The sequence below is a fragment of the Phyllobates terribilis genome, unplaced genomic scaffold, assembly GCF_046119375.1.
Source record: "Phyllobates terribilis strain yellow unplaced genomic scaffold, ASM4611937v1 Scaffold_4__5_contigs__length_816908805, whole genome shotgun sequence".
Classification (NCBI taxonomy): Eukaryota; Metazoa; Chordata; class Amphibia; order Anura; family Dendrobatidae; genus Phyllobates; species Phyllobates terribilis.
In genome coordinates, this window is record NW_027362764.1 from 107,707,795 (window position 1) to 107,725,171 (window position 17,377).

Genomic DNA, 17,377 nt, shown 5'->3' on the forward strand with positions numbered 1-17,377 from the left:
AAGTACAGGAAGTTTGAGTCTAGTATTTGGCTTAGTAGCCGGTATAAACATCGCAAGATTTTTCACATGTTTTTTTTAAATCGTGGTGATTTGGAAAATTATTTTTTTCTTAATACATTTAACAAGTCTATCAAGTAAAACTGTTGATCCAGATGAATTCAAAGAACCTACAGATAAAAAAAAGCCATTTCAGTGGCACTCTATTGGGGCGCTGTCAGACAGCCGTATAAATCGGATTAGACTGGCCGACACCTCTCCCGACCCAAGTGCGATGGCTGCATAGAAATACTTGAAGCTGTCGAGCTTGGGTTGGTAGAGCCACCGGCCAGTCCGTGCACTGCTTTCCAATTGCGGTCCGATTTATACGGCCGTTAGGGTAAAAATTCCTTCCCAACTCTAAATATAGCAATCAAAAAAACACCATGGAGCAGTGACCCATCTACATGAATCTAGTATCCCTAACTTGTAATATATCCTTAAGAAAAGCACCCATAAACTCCTCCATTACATCACTCTATGGCAGAGACAGCCAAAGTTTTGCTTCTCGTCGCCACAAGCCTTTACTATGAAAGATCATAAGACAGATCTCTGTGCTCCATTGATATAATTGTACATAGTAACTAGATCCCTTTAACTTGTTTTTACTCCAAGCTAAATATACCCTTGCAGGATAATATTTCTTGGTAATGCAGTATACCCATTTCCTTACTTTGGTTGCCCTTCTCTGCGTTGTCTGTGCTTAGCTTGGTCTTTCTTATACACAGTTGTCTCAAGCAGCACACAGTATTCCACATGTGGGGTGACTAGTCATTTATATTTGTATCACATGCATTTATGACTCTTTGATGCATCAGATTAATTGACTTGGAGTTAGTTTTACCGGTGGTGACCCATATTCGCACACTGAATTAGCTTATTTTACAAACCTGGAAAACTCCATTGCCAACCTGTTCACGAAGATACCATTCTCTGACTTCTAGAAGATTTAGGGCCACAAATAAAAATAGCTTTGTTTGTTGTACTTAACGGACGTCAGGAGCCGCTCTCCTTAACAGTCAAGCTGGCCAATCCCCTCCAGGCTTGATGCCTCACAGGCTGGGTATGTCATTACAAGCCACTGTTAGTGGTATCTAGCTCATATGTACTGCGCAGATAGTGGTGTCACCAATACATCTCCCTTCTATGTAAAGATTAATTGTACTGAAGAGGAACTCCACTCCCTTGTGCTCTTAGGGTCCGTTTACGTGGACCGACCGGCCGCTCGGTATGACCACCAACCGGAAAACTTTTAGTAAACGGCGGTAGTTGGAATGCCTGTCTACACAGGCACACCAAAGCAAATGATGCCCACTGAGCGCTCTATACTAGAGTGCTCAGTGCGCACAGGCTGCCATGGTTTACACAGGACGTTCTACCACCGAGAACGATGATTTATTTATGCTGCATAAAAGATAATTTCACCCAATGAATGAGGGTTTTGCTCATTCATCGGGTGATCATCAGCTTGTTCACATAGCAAGATAATCGTAAAGCGAGTGTTTTTAACAACACTCGTTTACTATTATCTTGCAATGTAAATTCACCTTAGCTCTTGTTGACGGGTTGCCATCGGGCGTCTCCTTGGAGGTGTAGACATTCAGAAGAATGTTTCAATATTTATGGAATCATGGATGTCTTTACAATGGGAATTTTGACAATATCATATTATCATTTTTTCCTCTAGGCAAGGGGCTTGGACCTTTCTAGAGTACGGACATGTGTGGTAGTGGCTGAGGAGCGCCCTCGAATCTCTTTAACTCAATCATTCTCCAAATTGTTCAAAGACCTGGGTCTGCATCCGAGGGCCGTAAGCACATCATTTGGCTGCCGAGTTAACCTAGCCATATGTTTACAGGTAAAGTCTTTTTTTATTGTTGTTGCACAGTATGATCACCATCACACACAATATCGAGGGTTGTTTTAATTTGTTGTTTGCTTTTATTAAGCATAAGTTGCTACCTGCAAGACTTTTCTGAACATCTTCCACCTTTCCCCATCTATCACTGTCCATATTACTGGACATATTGGATTAGATTTTCCAGAATCTGCTATTTCAAGAGCACCTGAGTTATTGTATATGCCTACTTTTTCTGCCTCCGGAAAAGATGGAAGGATAGTTTTTATAGATGATATGACTGTAATAATATTGTCTTGGCTCTAGAAATGAAGTGACGTGAACAGATTAGTGCGCCATATTAAAAAATGACGGGCCAGTTATGACCTAAGATAAGTGGAGCTAAACCAAGATCAATATCAATCAGGCCTTAAGTCATATTGTTTTGGGTTTTTTCTACGCTTGACATCCATAAAAAGTAGAGAATGGTTAAAAATTATCCTCACACTCACTTCTGCTAAGAAACCTTTTTATGTTTTGAAGAAAGCTAAATTATTTTCTGGGAAGATGGGTGGAAAAATTGCAAAAATTTGACCTGTTAGAACTTTCCTCCAAGAAATTGGTAAATAATAGGAAAAATGTCGCAGAAAATGTGTCTGACAGTGTTCTACTCTATCGTAAAGCAGTAGCAAATGTTATCAAGTAGGTTTTGGGAAAGATCCTAGTTTTCTTCATCATCTAGATGTACAGTAGATTAGTTCACATCTTTGAATTATCTGATCGAGAGAATTTCAGAACATCTATTACAATAATGGCTGAAACCTGTCATCCTCTGCAGTGGAGTGTCGAGGCGGCTTTGATGCACCTCTATAGCAGAATGTACCCTGGAAATGACTTTACCTGATATTTATATTTCTAGATCTAGCCCAGCTGTTATAAGTTTTACGTATACATTATCCCTTCTGGTGCGGACTTAGTCGTGACAAACGCAGGGTTTTTGTAGACGGTGTTGTCATTACATTGTCAGTACTTTCCCCAGGGCTTAGGATATTGGGAGCATTTATATGTCACAAGCTGTTTATTACAGTGGGTACGGCTCACCATCTGTCTTGTTCTGGCTTCAGACATCTTGCTAATATAATATTACAGTATTTTGTCTTTACCTGTCTGGAGTAAAAGTCAGACACTAGTTTTTCTGCCACTTCATGCTGCATTTTATTTTATGCCCACCTTCATAGTATGCTATAATTATAGGGTATTTTAATCTGCTCTTGGTCCTTATACTATTTACAAGCTTGTTTAAAAGGGTATTCTCATCTCCAAGATCCTATCCCAATATGGAGTAGGTGTAATAATAATAATATTAGCAAATACCTCCAATTTGAAATGTACACTGCTCAAAATAATAAAGGGAACACTCAAATAACACATCCTAGATCTGAATGAATGAAATATTCTCATTGAAAACTTTGTTCTGTGCAAAGTTGAATGTGCTGACAACAAAATCACACAAAAATCATCAATGGAAATGAAATTTATTAACCAATGGAGGCCTGGATTTGGAGTCACCTCCAAAATTAAAGTGGAAAAACACACTACAGGCTGATCCAACATTGATGTAATGTCCTTAAAACAAGTCAAAATGAGGCTCAGTATTGTGTGTGGCCTCCACGTGCCTGTATGACCTCCGTACAACGCCTGGGTATGCTCCTGATGAGGTTGCGGATGGTCTCCTGTGGGATCTCCTCCCAGACCTGGACTAAAGCATCCGCCAACTCCTGGACAGTCTGTGGTGCAACGTGACGTTGGTGGATGGAGCGAGACATGATGTCCCAGATGTGCTCAATCGGATTCAGGTCTGGGGAATGAGCGGGCCAGTCTATAGCTTCAATGCCTTCATCTTGCAGGAACTGCTGACACACTCCAGCCACATGAGGTCTGGCATTGTCCTGCATTAGGAGGAACCCAGGGCCAACCGCACCAGCATATGGTCTCACAAGGGGTCTGAGGATCTTATCTCGGTACCTAATGGCAGTCAGGCTACCTCTGGCGAGCACATGGAGTTTTCCATGGCTTCAGACGTAAGCCCAGACTGAGCCACTGACCTAAAACACATTATGAACTCAGTCTAAACTATAAAAACATACTAGTACGCAGATGACACATGGATAGCTTCTGAGTGCTATCAGGTTTTTTCACAGACCATTCACTTTAGAAGACAAGTTTAATGTTAGCATCCAATTTTTCAATTGATTTAATCTTTTCCCTTTTTAATAAGTTTTGTTCTTATACTTAAGGCCACCATACACATTAGGTGAAAGTTGGCTGAACCCACTGATTTCAATAGGACCCAACCAACTAATGTGCATGGGCATCCCGACTTAGCCCCGATATAATGTTAGGGAACAGAAGGACTGGACAGTTGGAATTTCAGCGCCTGATCCTATTGTATTCAGGGGTGATAAGCTGGTGATACACTTGTCTGGCAGCAGCTTTCTCTCTTTCTGTTGAACCATATGAATGCTTATGTGTATGGGAAAGTCAGGAGAGATAGCTTTTTGCCTTTCAGCCGATAACTATCTCCTTACACTGATTATACTGATTACATAGCCTGTTAGCCCCTATTGTGGGCCCTCAGAGCCCAGGGAAGGATATCCTCCTTTTTATCAAAATGTCCCCATATACCTTGGATTAAAGTAGGACATAGTTGCCAATTTCAGCGAGGCTGGCTGTCGCCAGAGAGAAGAATTGGGCAGTTTGAATACCAAATGTCCAAACTTTACGTTCTCCTGGACTTTTCCACTCTTCCAATAGAAAGCTGAATGTTCAAGTGTTCAGGGAATTCGGAAAAGATAGCTACCATCTGAATTAGCTTTTGGATGAAAGCTACAAAAGTAGCATTTCTTAAAATTACCACCCAACAACCAGTGCTGGGCTGGGGTGCCCGGGGCACACCAGTAAGATTGACTCTGGGGCAGGCCCGGGCAAGTGCTGGGGCCCTGAGCAGGCAGGGGGGGGGCCCAATCTTCGTTGGGCATCCCGGCATGCTATGGGATCCGTGAGCGGTGCCAGTGCCAGCGCCCGCCCCCCCACTTCCGCGGCTGCTGCACTGTGACATCTCAGGTCAGAGGGATCGGTAACGTCTTTCCACCGCGCCCTCTGCTGAGACGTCACAGCGCACAGCGGGAAGACACCGGCAATGCTGAGGAGTCCAGAGCAGCGGCAGCAGGTGAGGAGAAGTGAGGTGAGTATTTTATTATTATTATTTTTTAATGTATGGAGGCATGGGGCATTATAGGGGGGGAGAGGTGACATCCTGCATAGGGCATTATATGGGTGGGAGAGGTGACATCCTGCATGGGGCATTATATGGGGGGGAGGTGACATCCTGCATGGGGCATTATATGGGGGGGAGGTGACATCCTGCATGGGGCATTATATGGGGTGGGAGAGGTGACATCCTGCATGGGGCATTATATGGGGGGGAGGTGACATCCTGCATGGGGCATTATATGGGGGGGGGAGAGGTGAAATCCTGCATGGGGCATTATATGGGGGGGAGGTGACATCCTGCATGGGGCATTATGTGGGGGGGAGTGACATCCTGCATGGAGCATTATATGGGGGGGGAGGTGACATCCTGCATGGGGCATTATATGGGGTGGGAGAGGTGACATCCTGCATGGGGCATTATATGGGGGGGAGAGGTGGCATCCTGCATGGGGCATTATAGGGGGGAGAGGTGGCATCCTGCATGGGGCATTATAGGGGGGAGAGGTGGCATCCTGAATGGGCCATTATATGAGGGGGAGAGGTGACATCCTGCATAGGGCATTATATGGGGGGGGCTGACATCCTGCATAAGGCATTATATGGGGGGGCTGACATCCTGCATAGGGCATTATATGGGGGGTGACATCCTGCATGGGGCATTATATGGGGGGGTGACATCCTGCATGGGGCATTATATTGGGGGGAGAGGTGACATCCTGCATGGGGCATTATATGGGGGGGGGGGGTGACATCCTGAATGGGGCATTATATGGGGCGGTGACATCCTGAATGGGCCATTATATGAGGGGGAGAGGTGACATCCTGCATAGGGCATTATATGGGGGGGCTGACATCCTGCATAGGGCATTATATGGGGGGTGACATCCTGCATGGGGCATTATATGGGGGGGTGACATCCTGCATGGGGCATTATATGGGGGAGATGTGACATCCTTCATGGGGCATTATATGGGGGGGAGATGTGACATCCTGCATGGAGCATTATATGGGGGGGAGGTGACATCCTGCATGGGGCATTATATGGGGGGGGGAGGTGACATCCTGAATGGGGCATTATATGGGGGGAGGTGACATCCTGCATGGACCATTATATGGGGGGGAAGAGGTGACATCCTGCATAATGCATTATATGGGGGGGGAGAGGTGACATCCTGCATGGGTCATTATATGGGGGGGTGACATCCTGCATGGGGCATTATATGGGGGGAGAGGTGACATCCTGCATGGGGCATTATATGGGGGGGAAGTGACATCCTGCATAGGGCATTATATTGGGGGAAATGACATCCTGCATGGGGCATTATGTGGGGGCCAGTATTCTCTATGGAGCTTTATAAGGGAGCCAGTATTCTGTGTGGAGCAATATATGGGGCCCATAATACTGTATGGTGGGCTATGTGGGGCCATTATACTGTATGGAGGACTATGTGGTGCCCATAATGCTGTATGGAGGACTATACTGTCCGGTCTGCACTGTGCGCTGCGAGGATTCGGTGGTTTCTGAGCTATTGTGGAATTTACAATAGATATCGCTCATGTAATGTAAGAAGTGAAATCTTTGGCTTTGTACTATATATAGATTTCTCTGCGGTATCTGTGCATCATGAATCGTGGTATTTGTTAATGGGGCCCACTAAGACTCTTTTGCCCAGGGCCCACAAAAACCTGGAGCCGACCCTGCTCTGGGGACCCGCTGTTCAGCTACTTGCAATTTTACCTCTGCTTCTATATAATAATAAACTAGGTGGTTGATAAATGAATGATGAGATGCTGCTTCAGTATTGGGCCAATTACTTCTTATATAGTGAAATGGTTGGGGCGCTCATGCACAGGGGCCTACCTGGGGATTCACCTGTTCTCCTGTGGGCCAGTCCAAGCATAAATACAACGGTGCAGCAAGAAATCGCTTTGAAGAAAAATGTAACTCAACACCTAACTATACAAGTTCTATGGCTTTTGTTCTGTGAAGTGTTAACTGTCAGCATCATTCTATCTCTCTTGTGTGCACAAAATGCCACATCTGTACCTGTGTATGTACCTTAACTCTCCGAAAGGGGTATACTGACTAGCAGTGTAAATATGCAAATTGTCTCTTCAGAGAGGAAAGGGACTTGCACTCTAGTGCCACCTATTGGAAGTAGGAATCCTACAAGTCATTATCTACCCTCTTCCTCTTTGAAGAGATAATTTGCATATTTTCTTTCCCAGAGGAGCATGCAAGTTGTCTCCTCATATTGGAGTGCCAGACCTGGCATGTCACGCTGCACAAGGAGAAACTTTACCTCTTAGACAGCAGTGTAAATAGCATTGTACAGACATTTTTTTACATTTTTTTTTTTGCAGTAGAGCTAAAAGAGTTTCTCCGAGGCAGAATTTCCTAAAATCTACAAATAACTCCTTGCTGCTTCTTCCATTCTAGTAAATGTGAAAAATTCCAGGTTTTAACTTAATCTTTGGCCCGGTTACATTTGTGTATTATGAGCACAGTTTGCGGTGTATAATGGAAGAATTAGCGAGGTGCACATATATGAAGCACTGGGGGTTTAGTAATTGTTCGCCTTTGTTTGAGTATGAACGCACATAATAAATATTACACTGCTGCTCTGTCTCCTTTCTCAGGTATGTGTCCGTCATAAAATGCTGCTTTGGCATCAACTGTTCATAACTGTCTCTACTAAACTTGTAGACATCTCATCTTTTAGTTGTGTAAACTTTCAACAGATTATTTTCTTTTGTTATTTTAACTGTTTTTATTTCATTTGATAAAGTTTCTATATTTGACATTTGTTTTTTTTGTTTTGTTTTTTTGTTTTTTTTTACTCCCCGCTTCTGGCATTTTCCTTACATCCCTGTGTTCTTATATCTGTTTTGACTTTTGTACGTTACCTCCTTCCTTTAATTTTCTTCACCCTTTCCTTACTGTACCTTCACTCACCCCTTTGCAATCCTTGCTGATATAGCCACACAGGCTGGGGAAACTGGCTGAACAGGTATGGGATTTTTACATTCCCTAAAAACCCATATATAACCTTCCTATAGTGGAGCATAATTGACAGTGAGACAAAAGGTTCTGAGCTTTTTAAATGTTTGAGTAAAAGCGGAATCTGAACAGGTCAGATAGGAATGGATTTAAAGTACCCGCAGATTAAAATTGTTGGCCCTGACTGTAAAAACATATCATCTATCAGCAGAATTGGTGAGAAGTTGCTCCTCGCTGGTCCTGCCAGCTGGAGAGTGCAGACTGAATATATGTTACACAGCATAGAAGTGTGGAGCCATTAACTTCAGTTCCAGTTAAGATTTCCAGAAACTTTGTGCTGTTAAAGAAGTTGTCCACTACTTTATATTACCATGTATCCCCCCGGGGCTCCTAAGACTTTTTGTAAATACCTTATGTTGCTGTTTCTTCCTGTGAGCGGCGCATTCGGTGAGCGCTCACAGGTATCACGTAACCCCATGCTGATGTCATGACAAGCGAGGCGTGACTCAGCGCTGGGGTCCCCCTGGTGGCTGCGTGGTTACCCCCCGCGTCACACCCAGCATCCACCGCGCGCTTTCCCAATGAATGGGGAGAGGCAGAGCGCGCGGTGGATGCCGGGTGTGACGCAGTGGGGTAACCCCACCCACAGCCTGGCATCCACCTGGAACGCAGAAGACAAAGACCCCCAGCTGCTGCCCGCACTTGTCATGACATCAGCGGATGTCAGAGCCGGCTGCAGGTATCACGTGACCCCCGGCTGCAGCTGGCTCTGACATCCGCTGATGTCATGACAAGTGCGGGCAGCAGCTGGGGGTCTTTGTCTTCTGCTTTCCAGGTGGATGCCAGGCTGTGGGTGGGGTTACCCCACTGCGTCACACCCGGCATCCACCTGGAACGCAGAAGACAAAGACCCCCAGCTGCTGCCCGCATTTGTCATGACATCAGCAGATGTCAGAGCCGGCTGCAGCCGGGGGTCACGTGATACCTGTGAGCGGCCAGTGATAGCGCCACTCACAGGCATTATCTGCAACATAAGGTATTTACAAAAAGTCTTAGGGGCCCCGGGGGGATACATTCGAGGGGGGGTAATATAAAGTAGTGTACAACCCCTTTAAATATATCCTCAGTGCCTATTTATGCTGCACACTCTGGCTGGTAGAGCCTGTGGACTCGGGTCATGTGACCCTGATGACATCATTACAGGACTTTCTACACTTCTATGTTGCTGCCTGCTTATGATTAGTCAGTGTCATACAGGAGGCTGAAGTACACGCCCCCACTCACCCATGAAAACTATCTAATACCTCCCATTTGGAGTTAACTCAGCCAAGATGCCAAATATTTGCTGCAATGATGAAGCAAAATTAAAAAAAATTATAATTTTATTCTGGTCTGCAGACACTATTACATCTTTTGTGCAGTTCAGCAAGAAAAATTTAGTAAAAGGTCATCTTACAGTTGTTGCTTAGGAGATCTATATACTGATCCTCTTTGCTTCCTCCCGTGTACTCAGAGAAGGGAAGTCCTCAAGCAATGATTATTTGCATGCAGAGTATAGATCTTCCTAAGCAGCAACTGAAAGGAGCTTCTAAAGGAGCATTAACTGGGCAACTGAAAATGCTTGTCAATCATACAGTTTGGGATAAAAGCAGGCAAAATAAGGTAACGAATATTACATTATTTCAAAACTTTGCAATACCTGAACGGTAAATATATATAACATATGATGTGTATGTACAGTACAGACCAAAAGTTTGGACACACCTTCTCATTTAAAGATTTTTCTGTATTTTCATGACTATGAAAATTGTACATTCACACTGTAAGCATCAAAACTATGAATTAACACATGTTGAATTATATAGTTAACAAAAAAGTGTGAAACAACTGAAAATTTGTCTTATATTCTAGGTTCTTCAAAGTAGCCACCTTTTGCTTTGATGACTGCTTTGCACACTCTTGGCATTCTCTTGATGAGCTTCAAGAGGTAGTCACCGGAAATGGTTTTCACTTCACAGGTGTGCCCTGTCAGGTTTAATAAGTGGGATTTCTTGCCTTATAAATGTGTTTGGGACCATCAGTTGTGTTGTACAGAAGTCTGGTGGATACACAGCTGATAGTCCTACTGAATAGACTGTTAGAATTTGTATTATGGCAAGAAAAAAGCAGCTAAGTAGAGAAAAACGAGTGGCCATCATTACTTTAAGAAATGAAGGTCAGTCAGTGTGAAAAATTGGGAAAACTTTGAAAGTGTCCCCAAGTGCAGTTGAAAAAACCATCAAGAGCTACAAAGAAACTGACTCACATGAGGACCGCCCCAGGAAAGGAAGACCAAGAGTCACCTCTGCTTCTGAGGATTAGTTTATCCGAGTCACCAGCCTCAGAAATCGCAGGTTAACAGCAGCTTAGATTAGAGACCAGGTCAATGCCACACAGAGTTCTAGCAGCAGACACATCTCTTCAACAACTGTTAAGAGGAGACTTTGTGCAGCAGGTCTTCATGGTAAAATAGCTGCTAGGAAACCACTGCTAAGGACAGGCAACAAGCAGAAGAGACTTGTTTGGGCTAAAGAACACAAGGAATGGATATTAGACCAGTGGAAATCTGTGCTTTGGTCTGGTGAGTCCAAATTTGAGATCTTTGATTCCAACCACCGTGTCTTTGTGCGACGCAGAAAAGGTGAACGGATGGACTCTACATGCCTGGTTCCCACCGTGAAGCATGGAAAAGGAGGTGTGATGGTGTGGGGGTGCTTTGCTGGTGACACTGTTGGAGATTTATTTGAAAATTGAAGGCATACTGAACCAGCATGGCTACCACAGCATCTTGCAGCGGCATGCTATTCCATCCGGTTTGCGTTTAGTTGGACCATCATTTATTTTTCAACAGGACAATGACTCCAAACACACCTCCAGGCTGTGTAAGGGCTATTTGACCAAGAACTAGAGTGATGGGTGCTACGCCAGATGACCTGGCCTCCACAGTCACCAGACCTGAACCCAATTGAGATGGTTTGGGGTGAGCTGGACCGCAGAGTGAAGGCAAAAGGGCCAACAAATGCTAAGCATCTCTGGGAACTCCTTCAAGATTGTTGGAAGACCATTTCCGGTGACTACCTCTTGAAGCTCATCAAGAGAATGAAAAGAGTGTGCAAAGCAGTCATCAAAGCAAAAGGTGGCTACTTTGAAGACCCTAGAATATAACACATATTTTCAGTTGTTTCACACTTTTTTATTAAGTATATAATTCCACATGTGTTAATTCATAGTTTTGATACCTTCAGTGTGAATGTACAATTTTCATAGTCATGAAAATACAGAAAAATCTTTAAATGAGAAGGTGTGTCCAAACTTTTGGTCTGTACTGTATATGTATGTATGTATGCATGCATGTACATTGGTGGCCAAAAGTATTGGCACCCCTGCAATTCTGTGAGATAATACTCAGTTTCTTCCTGAAAATGATTGCAATCACAAATTCTTTGGTATTATTATCTTCATTTAATTTGCTTGCAAGGAAAAAACACAAAAGAGAATGAAGCAAAAATCAAATCATTGATCATTTCACACAAAACTCCAAAAATGGGCCAGACAAAAGTATTGGCACCCTCAGCCTAATACTTGGTTGCACAACCTTTAGCCAAAATAACTGCGAACAACCGCTTCCGGTAACCATCAATGAGTTTCTTACAATGCTCTGCTGGAATTGTAGACCATTCCTCTTTGGCAAACTGCTCCAGGTCCCTGATATTTGAAGGGTGCCTTCTCCAAACTGCCATTTTGAGATCTCTCCACAGGTGTTCTATGGGATTCAGGTCTGGACTCATTGCTGGCCACCTCAGAAGTCTCCAGTGCTTTCTCTCAAACCATTTTATAGTGCTTTTGGAAGTGTGTTTTGGGTCATTGTCCTGCTGGAAGACCCATGACCTCTGAGGGAGACCCAGCTTTCTCACACTGGGCCCTACATTATGCTGCAAAATTTGTTTGTAGTCTTCAGACTTCATAATGCCATGCACACGGTCAAGCAGTCCAGTGCCAGAGGCAGCAAAGCAACCCCAAAACATCAGGGAACCTCCGCCATGTTTGACTGTAGGGACCGTGTTCTTTTCTTTGAATGCCTCTTTTTTTTCCTGTACACTCTATGTTGATGCTTTTTCCCAAAAAGCTCTACTTTTGTCTCATCTGACCAGAGAACATTCTTCCAAAACTTTTTAGGCTTTCTCAGGTAAGTTTTGGCAAACTCCAGTCTGGCTTTTTTTATCTCTCGGGGTAAGAAGTGGGGTCTTCCTGGGTATCCTACCATACAGTCCCTTTTCATTCAGACGCCGACGGATAGTACGGGTTGACATTGTTGTACCCTCGGACTGCAGGGCAGATTGAACTTGTTTGGATGTTAGTCGAGGATCTTTATCCACCATCCGCACAATCTTGCGTTGAAATCTCTCGTCAATTTTTCTTTTCCGTCCACATCTAGGGAGGTTAGCCACAGTGCCATGGGCTTTAAACTTCTTGATGACACTGCGCACGGAAGACACAGGAATATTCAGGTCTTTGGAGATGGACTTGTAGCCTTGAGATTGCTCATGCTTCCTCACAATTTCGTTTCTCAAGTCCTCAGACAGTTCTTTGGTCTTCTTTCTTTTCTCCATGCTCAATGTGGTACACACAAGGACACAGGACAGAGGTTGAGTCAACTTTGATCCATGTTAACTGGCTGCAAGTGTGATTTAGTTATTGCCAACACCTGTTAGGTGCCACAGGTAAGCTACAGGTGCTGTTAATTACACGAATTAAAGAAGCATCACATGATTTTTCAAACAGTGCCAATACTTTTGTCCACCCCCTTTTTTAGGTTTGGTGTGGAATTGTATCCAATTTGGCTTTAGGACAATTCTTTTTGTGTTTTTTCATTGAAGACAAATTAGATGAAGATAATAATACCAAAGAATTTGTGATTGCAATCATTTTCAGGAAGAAACTGAGTATTATCTGACAGAATTGCAGGGGTGCCAATACTTTTGGCCACCACTGTATATGTTTAGTTTTCTGTTAAATTGCAACAATCAGAATCATGGAACTGAAAAAGGAAAAGCAGAGATGTATCCCTTAAATATCTAATTTCTGAAATTGAAGCAGACATTGAAGATATAAATTAGTAATTTCATGTTAATCGATTAGATTCACTAAATTAAATTCCGTAACCTTCTTTTATTTTCAGGTCTGCACTGAATACTTTATTCTTAATATCTCATATCTTACTGTTCTGAGTAAAATCATTCACAGTGAAGTCATTATCGGAATTGCATTCGTTACCTCACTTTATTAGATAATAGTGCTCCGTTGCAGTTTGTATGGCTCTTTAGCTACGTTCACATAAGGAGAAGTGCTGCACATTTTTTTGTCCAGATTTGTAAGCAGAAACTACAGCATAGAGTAGCAGGAATGTGGATGAGGTTTTACCTTTTCCCGTTTTTCAATCATCTGCATGTCAATTCTATTCGTGGAGTTGTTACTTATTTTCCCAATCAAGTTCAAAGAGAAAGGCAAAAATTGGTGAAAAGACCCCAATTGTTTTGGTGTGGATTGCTTGCTGATCTGAAGCACAATCGTCAGGAAAAGAAAAGTTTACATAACATTTTAAATAAAAATAAAAAATAATAAAAAAAAGAAAATAAATCTATACTATATAAGTATCTATAAAATCGATACTATATAACTATACTGCAGTAATCACATACTCCATAGCAATCAGCTGATTGGGGAAAGTTCATTTCCCCTGCTGCAGACACATATAGTGTCACATGGCGGCCGCTCGGCTCAATGGCTGTCCGTGTTTATACCTTGGGGACTTGTGAGCAAATTTCAGCTCTGGCTAAAATACAGATATAATTCCCATCACAGCGGTTAGTTTGTGAATCTTGAGAAGCTTCATTGGCTATAGGTCACCTATAATGTTGACTTTATACTGATCGTTTTAGGAATTGTAAAATGGGTTGATGTCTTTAGCAGAACCCCCATGGCCTCCTCTGATTTCTTCGTCCATCATCACAGAACTCCATCCTTCCTCCATGCAGAATTTCCATCAAGTTGTATAATAATATCTGTCTTCTACAACACAACCATTGACACGACTCCAGAATTGTACAGTAATGTAGAACATAATAGCCCATATCCTGATTGCCTGGAAAACAGGTTATGAAGTCAACCTTAATTATCGATACTGTAAGGAATTACTACCATATATGATGACTCTTGTTATGTGATCTGACCTCACAGCTTGACATTTTAGCATTTATTATTAAACCTTCCTCTTGTGAAAATTAATTTGTGTCCATGATTAATACTTTTTTAAAAGGACCTGACACCATTCTTGACAAGTGTAGGTTAATAGTTACTTGAATTCTAAAGCCTCTTTTCTTAGAATCGTTCCTCGGTTATTCCTCTTAGAAATATATAAATGTATTGACAGCTCGCGGGTGTGTCCATAGACACTGTAATACTGTCCAGTCAGTGTTGACCACACCTCTTTGACAAAGGGAATGGTGACACCCATTTGTTTAGTTTTTTTATAAATATTCAAGAGGAATAATTAAGGAATAGTACAATAGAGTTATAAAAAAAGATACCCCAGAATTGTTTTGAATGGGAAATACAATTATTTACTAATATATCAGTAAAGGTGACAAGTTTACATCAAGAACAACTTTAAATTATCTTTTGAGAATTGTACGGGCTCTAAACAAACAAAAAATATGTTCAAATAATCTGTCTGCAGGTTTTTGCTATGTAATGTGGAGTCCTGCATTATGTAGGGGCAGAGATCCTGATTCCAGTGATGTGTCACTTACTGAGCTGCTTGCTGCAGTTTAGTTACAATCTCTGTTTTCTCTGTTGTAGATGTAGCAGCGCTCTGAATACTGAGCCCTGTATAACCCCGCCCACACACTGATTGGCAGCTTTCTGTGTACACTGTGCATTGTCAGCAAGCTGCCAATCAGTTGTGGGGGCGGGGTTACACAGATTAGCCTGACTGCCATGCATGTGAGACCTAGTCCTGCAGTGATCATCTTCTGTTGATAAAATACGGATTGTATTGAAACTGCAGCAAGCTGCTGAGCAAGTAGCGCATCCCTGGAATGAAGCTATCCGCCAATACATTAGGCTGCTTTCAGATTAAATAGCAAAAAAATAGCAAAAAAAACTGCTGACAGATTCCCTTTAAAGTAAAAATGTATCTTTTTTTTTTTTTTTTACAGAAAGTAGTGTCAACTTTTTTTTTCGCTCACCATTCAATCTGGAAGCTATCATGTTTGCCTCGCATTGTAGTCCGTTCACTTTGTACGGGTATGGTAGACTGTATAGGGTAACCTCTAAAAAAAAAAATAATGCTCCTACTATTTCTGCAGGTGTCCTTGTTTTTTTTATGGCTGTATTTTAGTAATTGATTGGATTGATTTTTTTGTGGATGAAATGTATGAATAACAGGAAAATATTCAGAGTGTGAGCTTAGGACTTTAAGATTTATGATTGGATGAACCATTACAATTAAAGTCAGGGTTTGGGCACACAATGTCTTTTACAGGCGGATTCCCCCTGAAAAAGCGCTGCAAAAATGCCGCAAAGAAATGAACATAATTCACAGCAATGTAAAAACGACTTTGCTGTGCAAAGTCATTCAGTCATTTGTTATTTCTTTTAAACGCTTGACGGTTCAAAAACTGTGAAGCAGTTAAAGAAGTAACAGGTGCATTCTTCATGCGGCTTTGTCCGGAAGCAGCGCACTCTTTATAGTTGAAAGTGTAGGTTGGACCTTTTTCATGGGTTTTAGGTTGGGCCTTGGATTTAAAAGAACCCAAAAACACTTTTAAATGATTTTGATGCTATTATGGTAGATCGGCTCATTTGGTTGCATGTAGAGGTAGACACAGGAACACTGTCTCTTTAAATCTTCTGTGGTTTATTATGAGCACTGCATAAACCATGGCAATGTTGGCAAAATCAAACACGACCTTCCTAGCCTAACAGGAACAACAAAATATAACGTATGGCACAGTTCTTGTTGCTACGGGTAACCGCCCGCTTCAGGAACAAACAACCTATATTTAGCTTGTCTTCACATGACAAAACCACTCTAGAGCTTGTGCCTCCAGACCCACCCCACACCAAATGCTCTAAAGGGCTGGGAATTTATCTTCTGACCTCCTCCCTCTCTACAGGTGTTTAATCACCCTAGCACTAAAAATGGCTGATTAACCCCTCAATCCTTCATGTGCCGGAACCTTTTTCCTATGTTTAATTACCGGAGCGAACAATCTCGGTGCTACAGATCTCCCCTCCAGTACTTTGCCAGTGACTTTGTCACACTATATACAGCCTGTAGTATGACATCTAGTCTGTCATAGTCAACTCCACAGAAAAATGATGTCATGCTCCCAACCTGTCATCCATTACAATAACTGTGTGCTATGGAATCTATAAATGCTTTCACATTTCAATGGGATTTGTGGTGAAGACAAGTAATCACTTATCCTCAGGATAGGTGTTAATTTATTGATCGGCTTGGATCCAACTGCTTGATCCTTCATCGGGCTGCAGAATTGGGCACTTCTACCCCTGTTAGGAATTGGAATAGAGTCGTAGTGCAACTGCTCAACCACCCCTCCATTAATTTCCTTTGGCCCCCATTCACAGTACTTTTTTTTCCAGCAGCGCCATGTAGCGGTGTTTGGGGGTCTGACCTGCTGCTCCATTCTAACAGGGATAAAAGGACACTACTAAAAATTCTAAGTTCTGGCAATCCGTGTGGGACAGAGCAGTCAGACCACCACCCAAAAATAAGTTATCATCTATTCTATCGATAGATGATGAGTTATTTTACTTCTGATACATGTTGCCTGATCCATGGGCAACATGTATTAGACAGTGGCTGTATGATCTAAACGCTGCAGCGTTTCATAGAGAAACCTACTTTAATAGCCTCCCGGGACCGAGTCGCGCTGGAGATTACTTGGACAGGCAGATCTATGGCGGCTTCTCCCTGCGCACTGGCCTGGAGTCTCTCACTGTACGTGCCCTATACTGGCTGAGCTCATACATTGTCTGACACATGCTGCCTGTGGATCGAGTAGCATGTGTCTGCTGTCAGGTTCAATTTAAGTTTTGTTTAATTCATATAAAACAACTACCTCTCCAATATTACAGAGGACTGGGTCAGGACCAGAACCTTCTCA

The 17,377-nt window shown here is 42.7% G+C and overlaps 1 protein-coding gene across 10 annotated transcripts in view; it reads left to right on the plus strand.

Moving 5' to 3' along the window:
* DIP2C (disco interacting protein 2 homolog C) overlaps positions 1 to 17,377 on the plus strand; it is a 542,404-nt gene that overhangs the window by 489,696 nt on the left and 35,331 nt on the right. For all 10 annotated transcript variants that reach the window (XM_073677658.1, XM_073677663.1, XM_073677660.1 and 7 more), the window contains one exon: positions 1,724 to 1,894. In XM_073677658.1, coding sequence (XP_073533759.1) covers positions 1,724 to 1,894 — 171 coding nt within the window. The remainder of the gene's footprint in view (positions 1 to 1,723; positions 1,895 to 17,377) is intronic.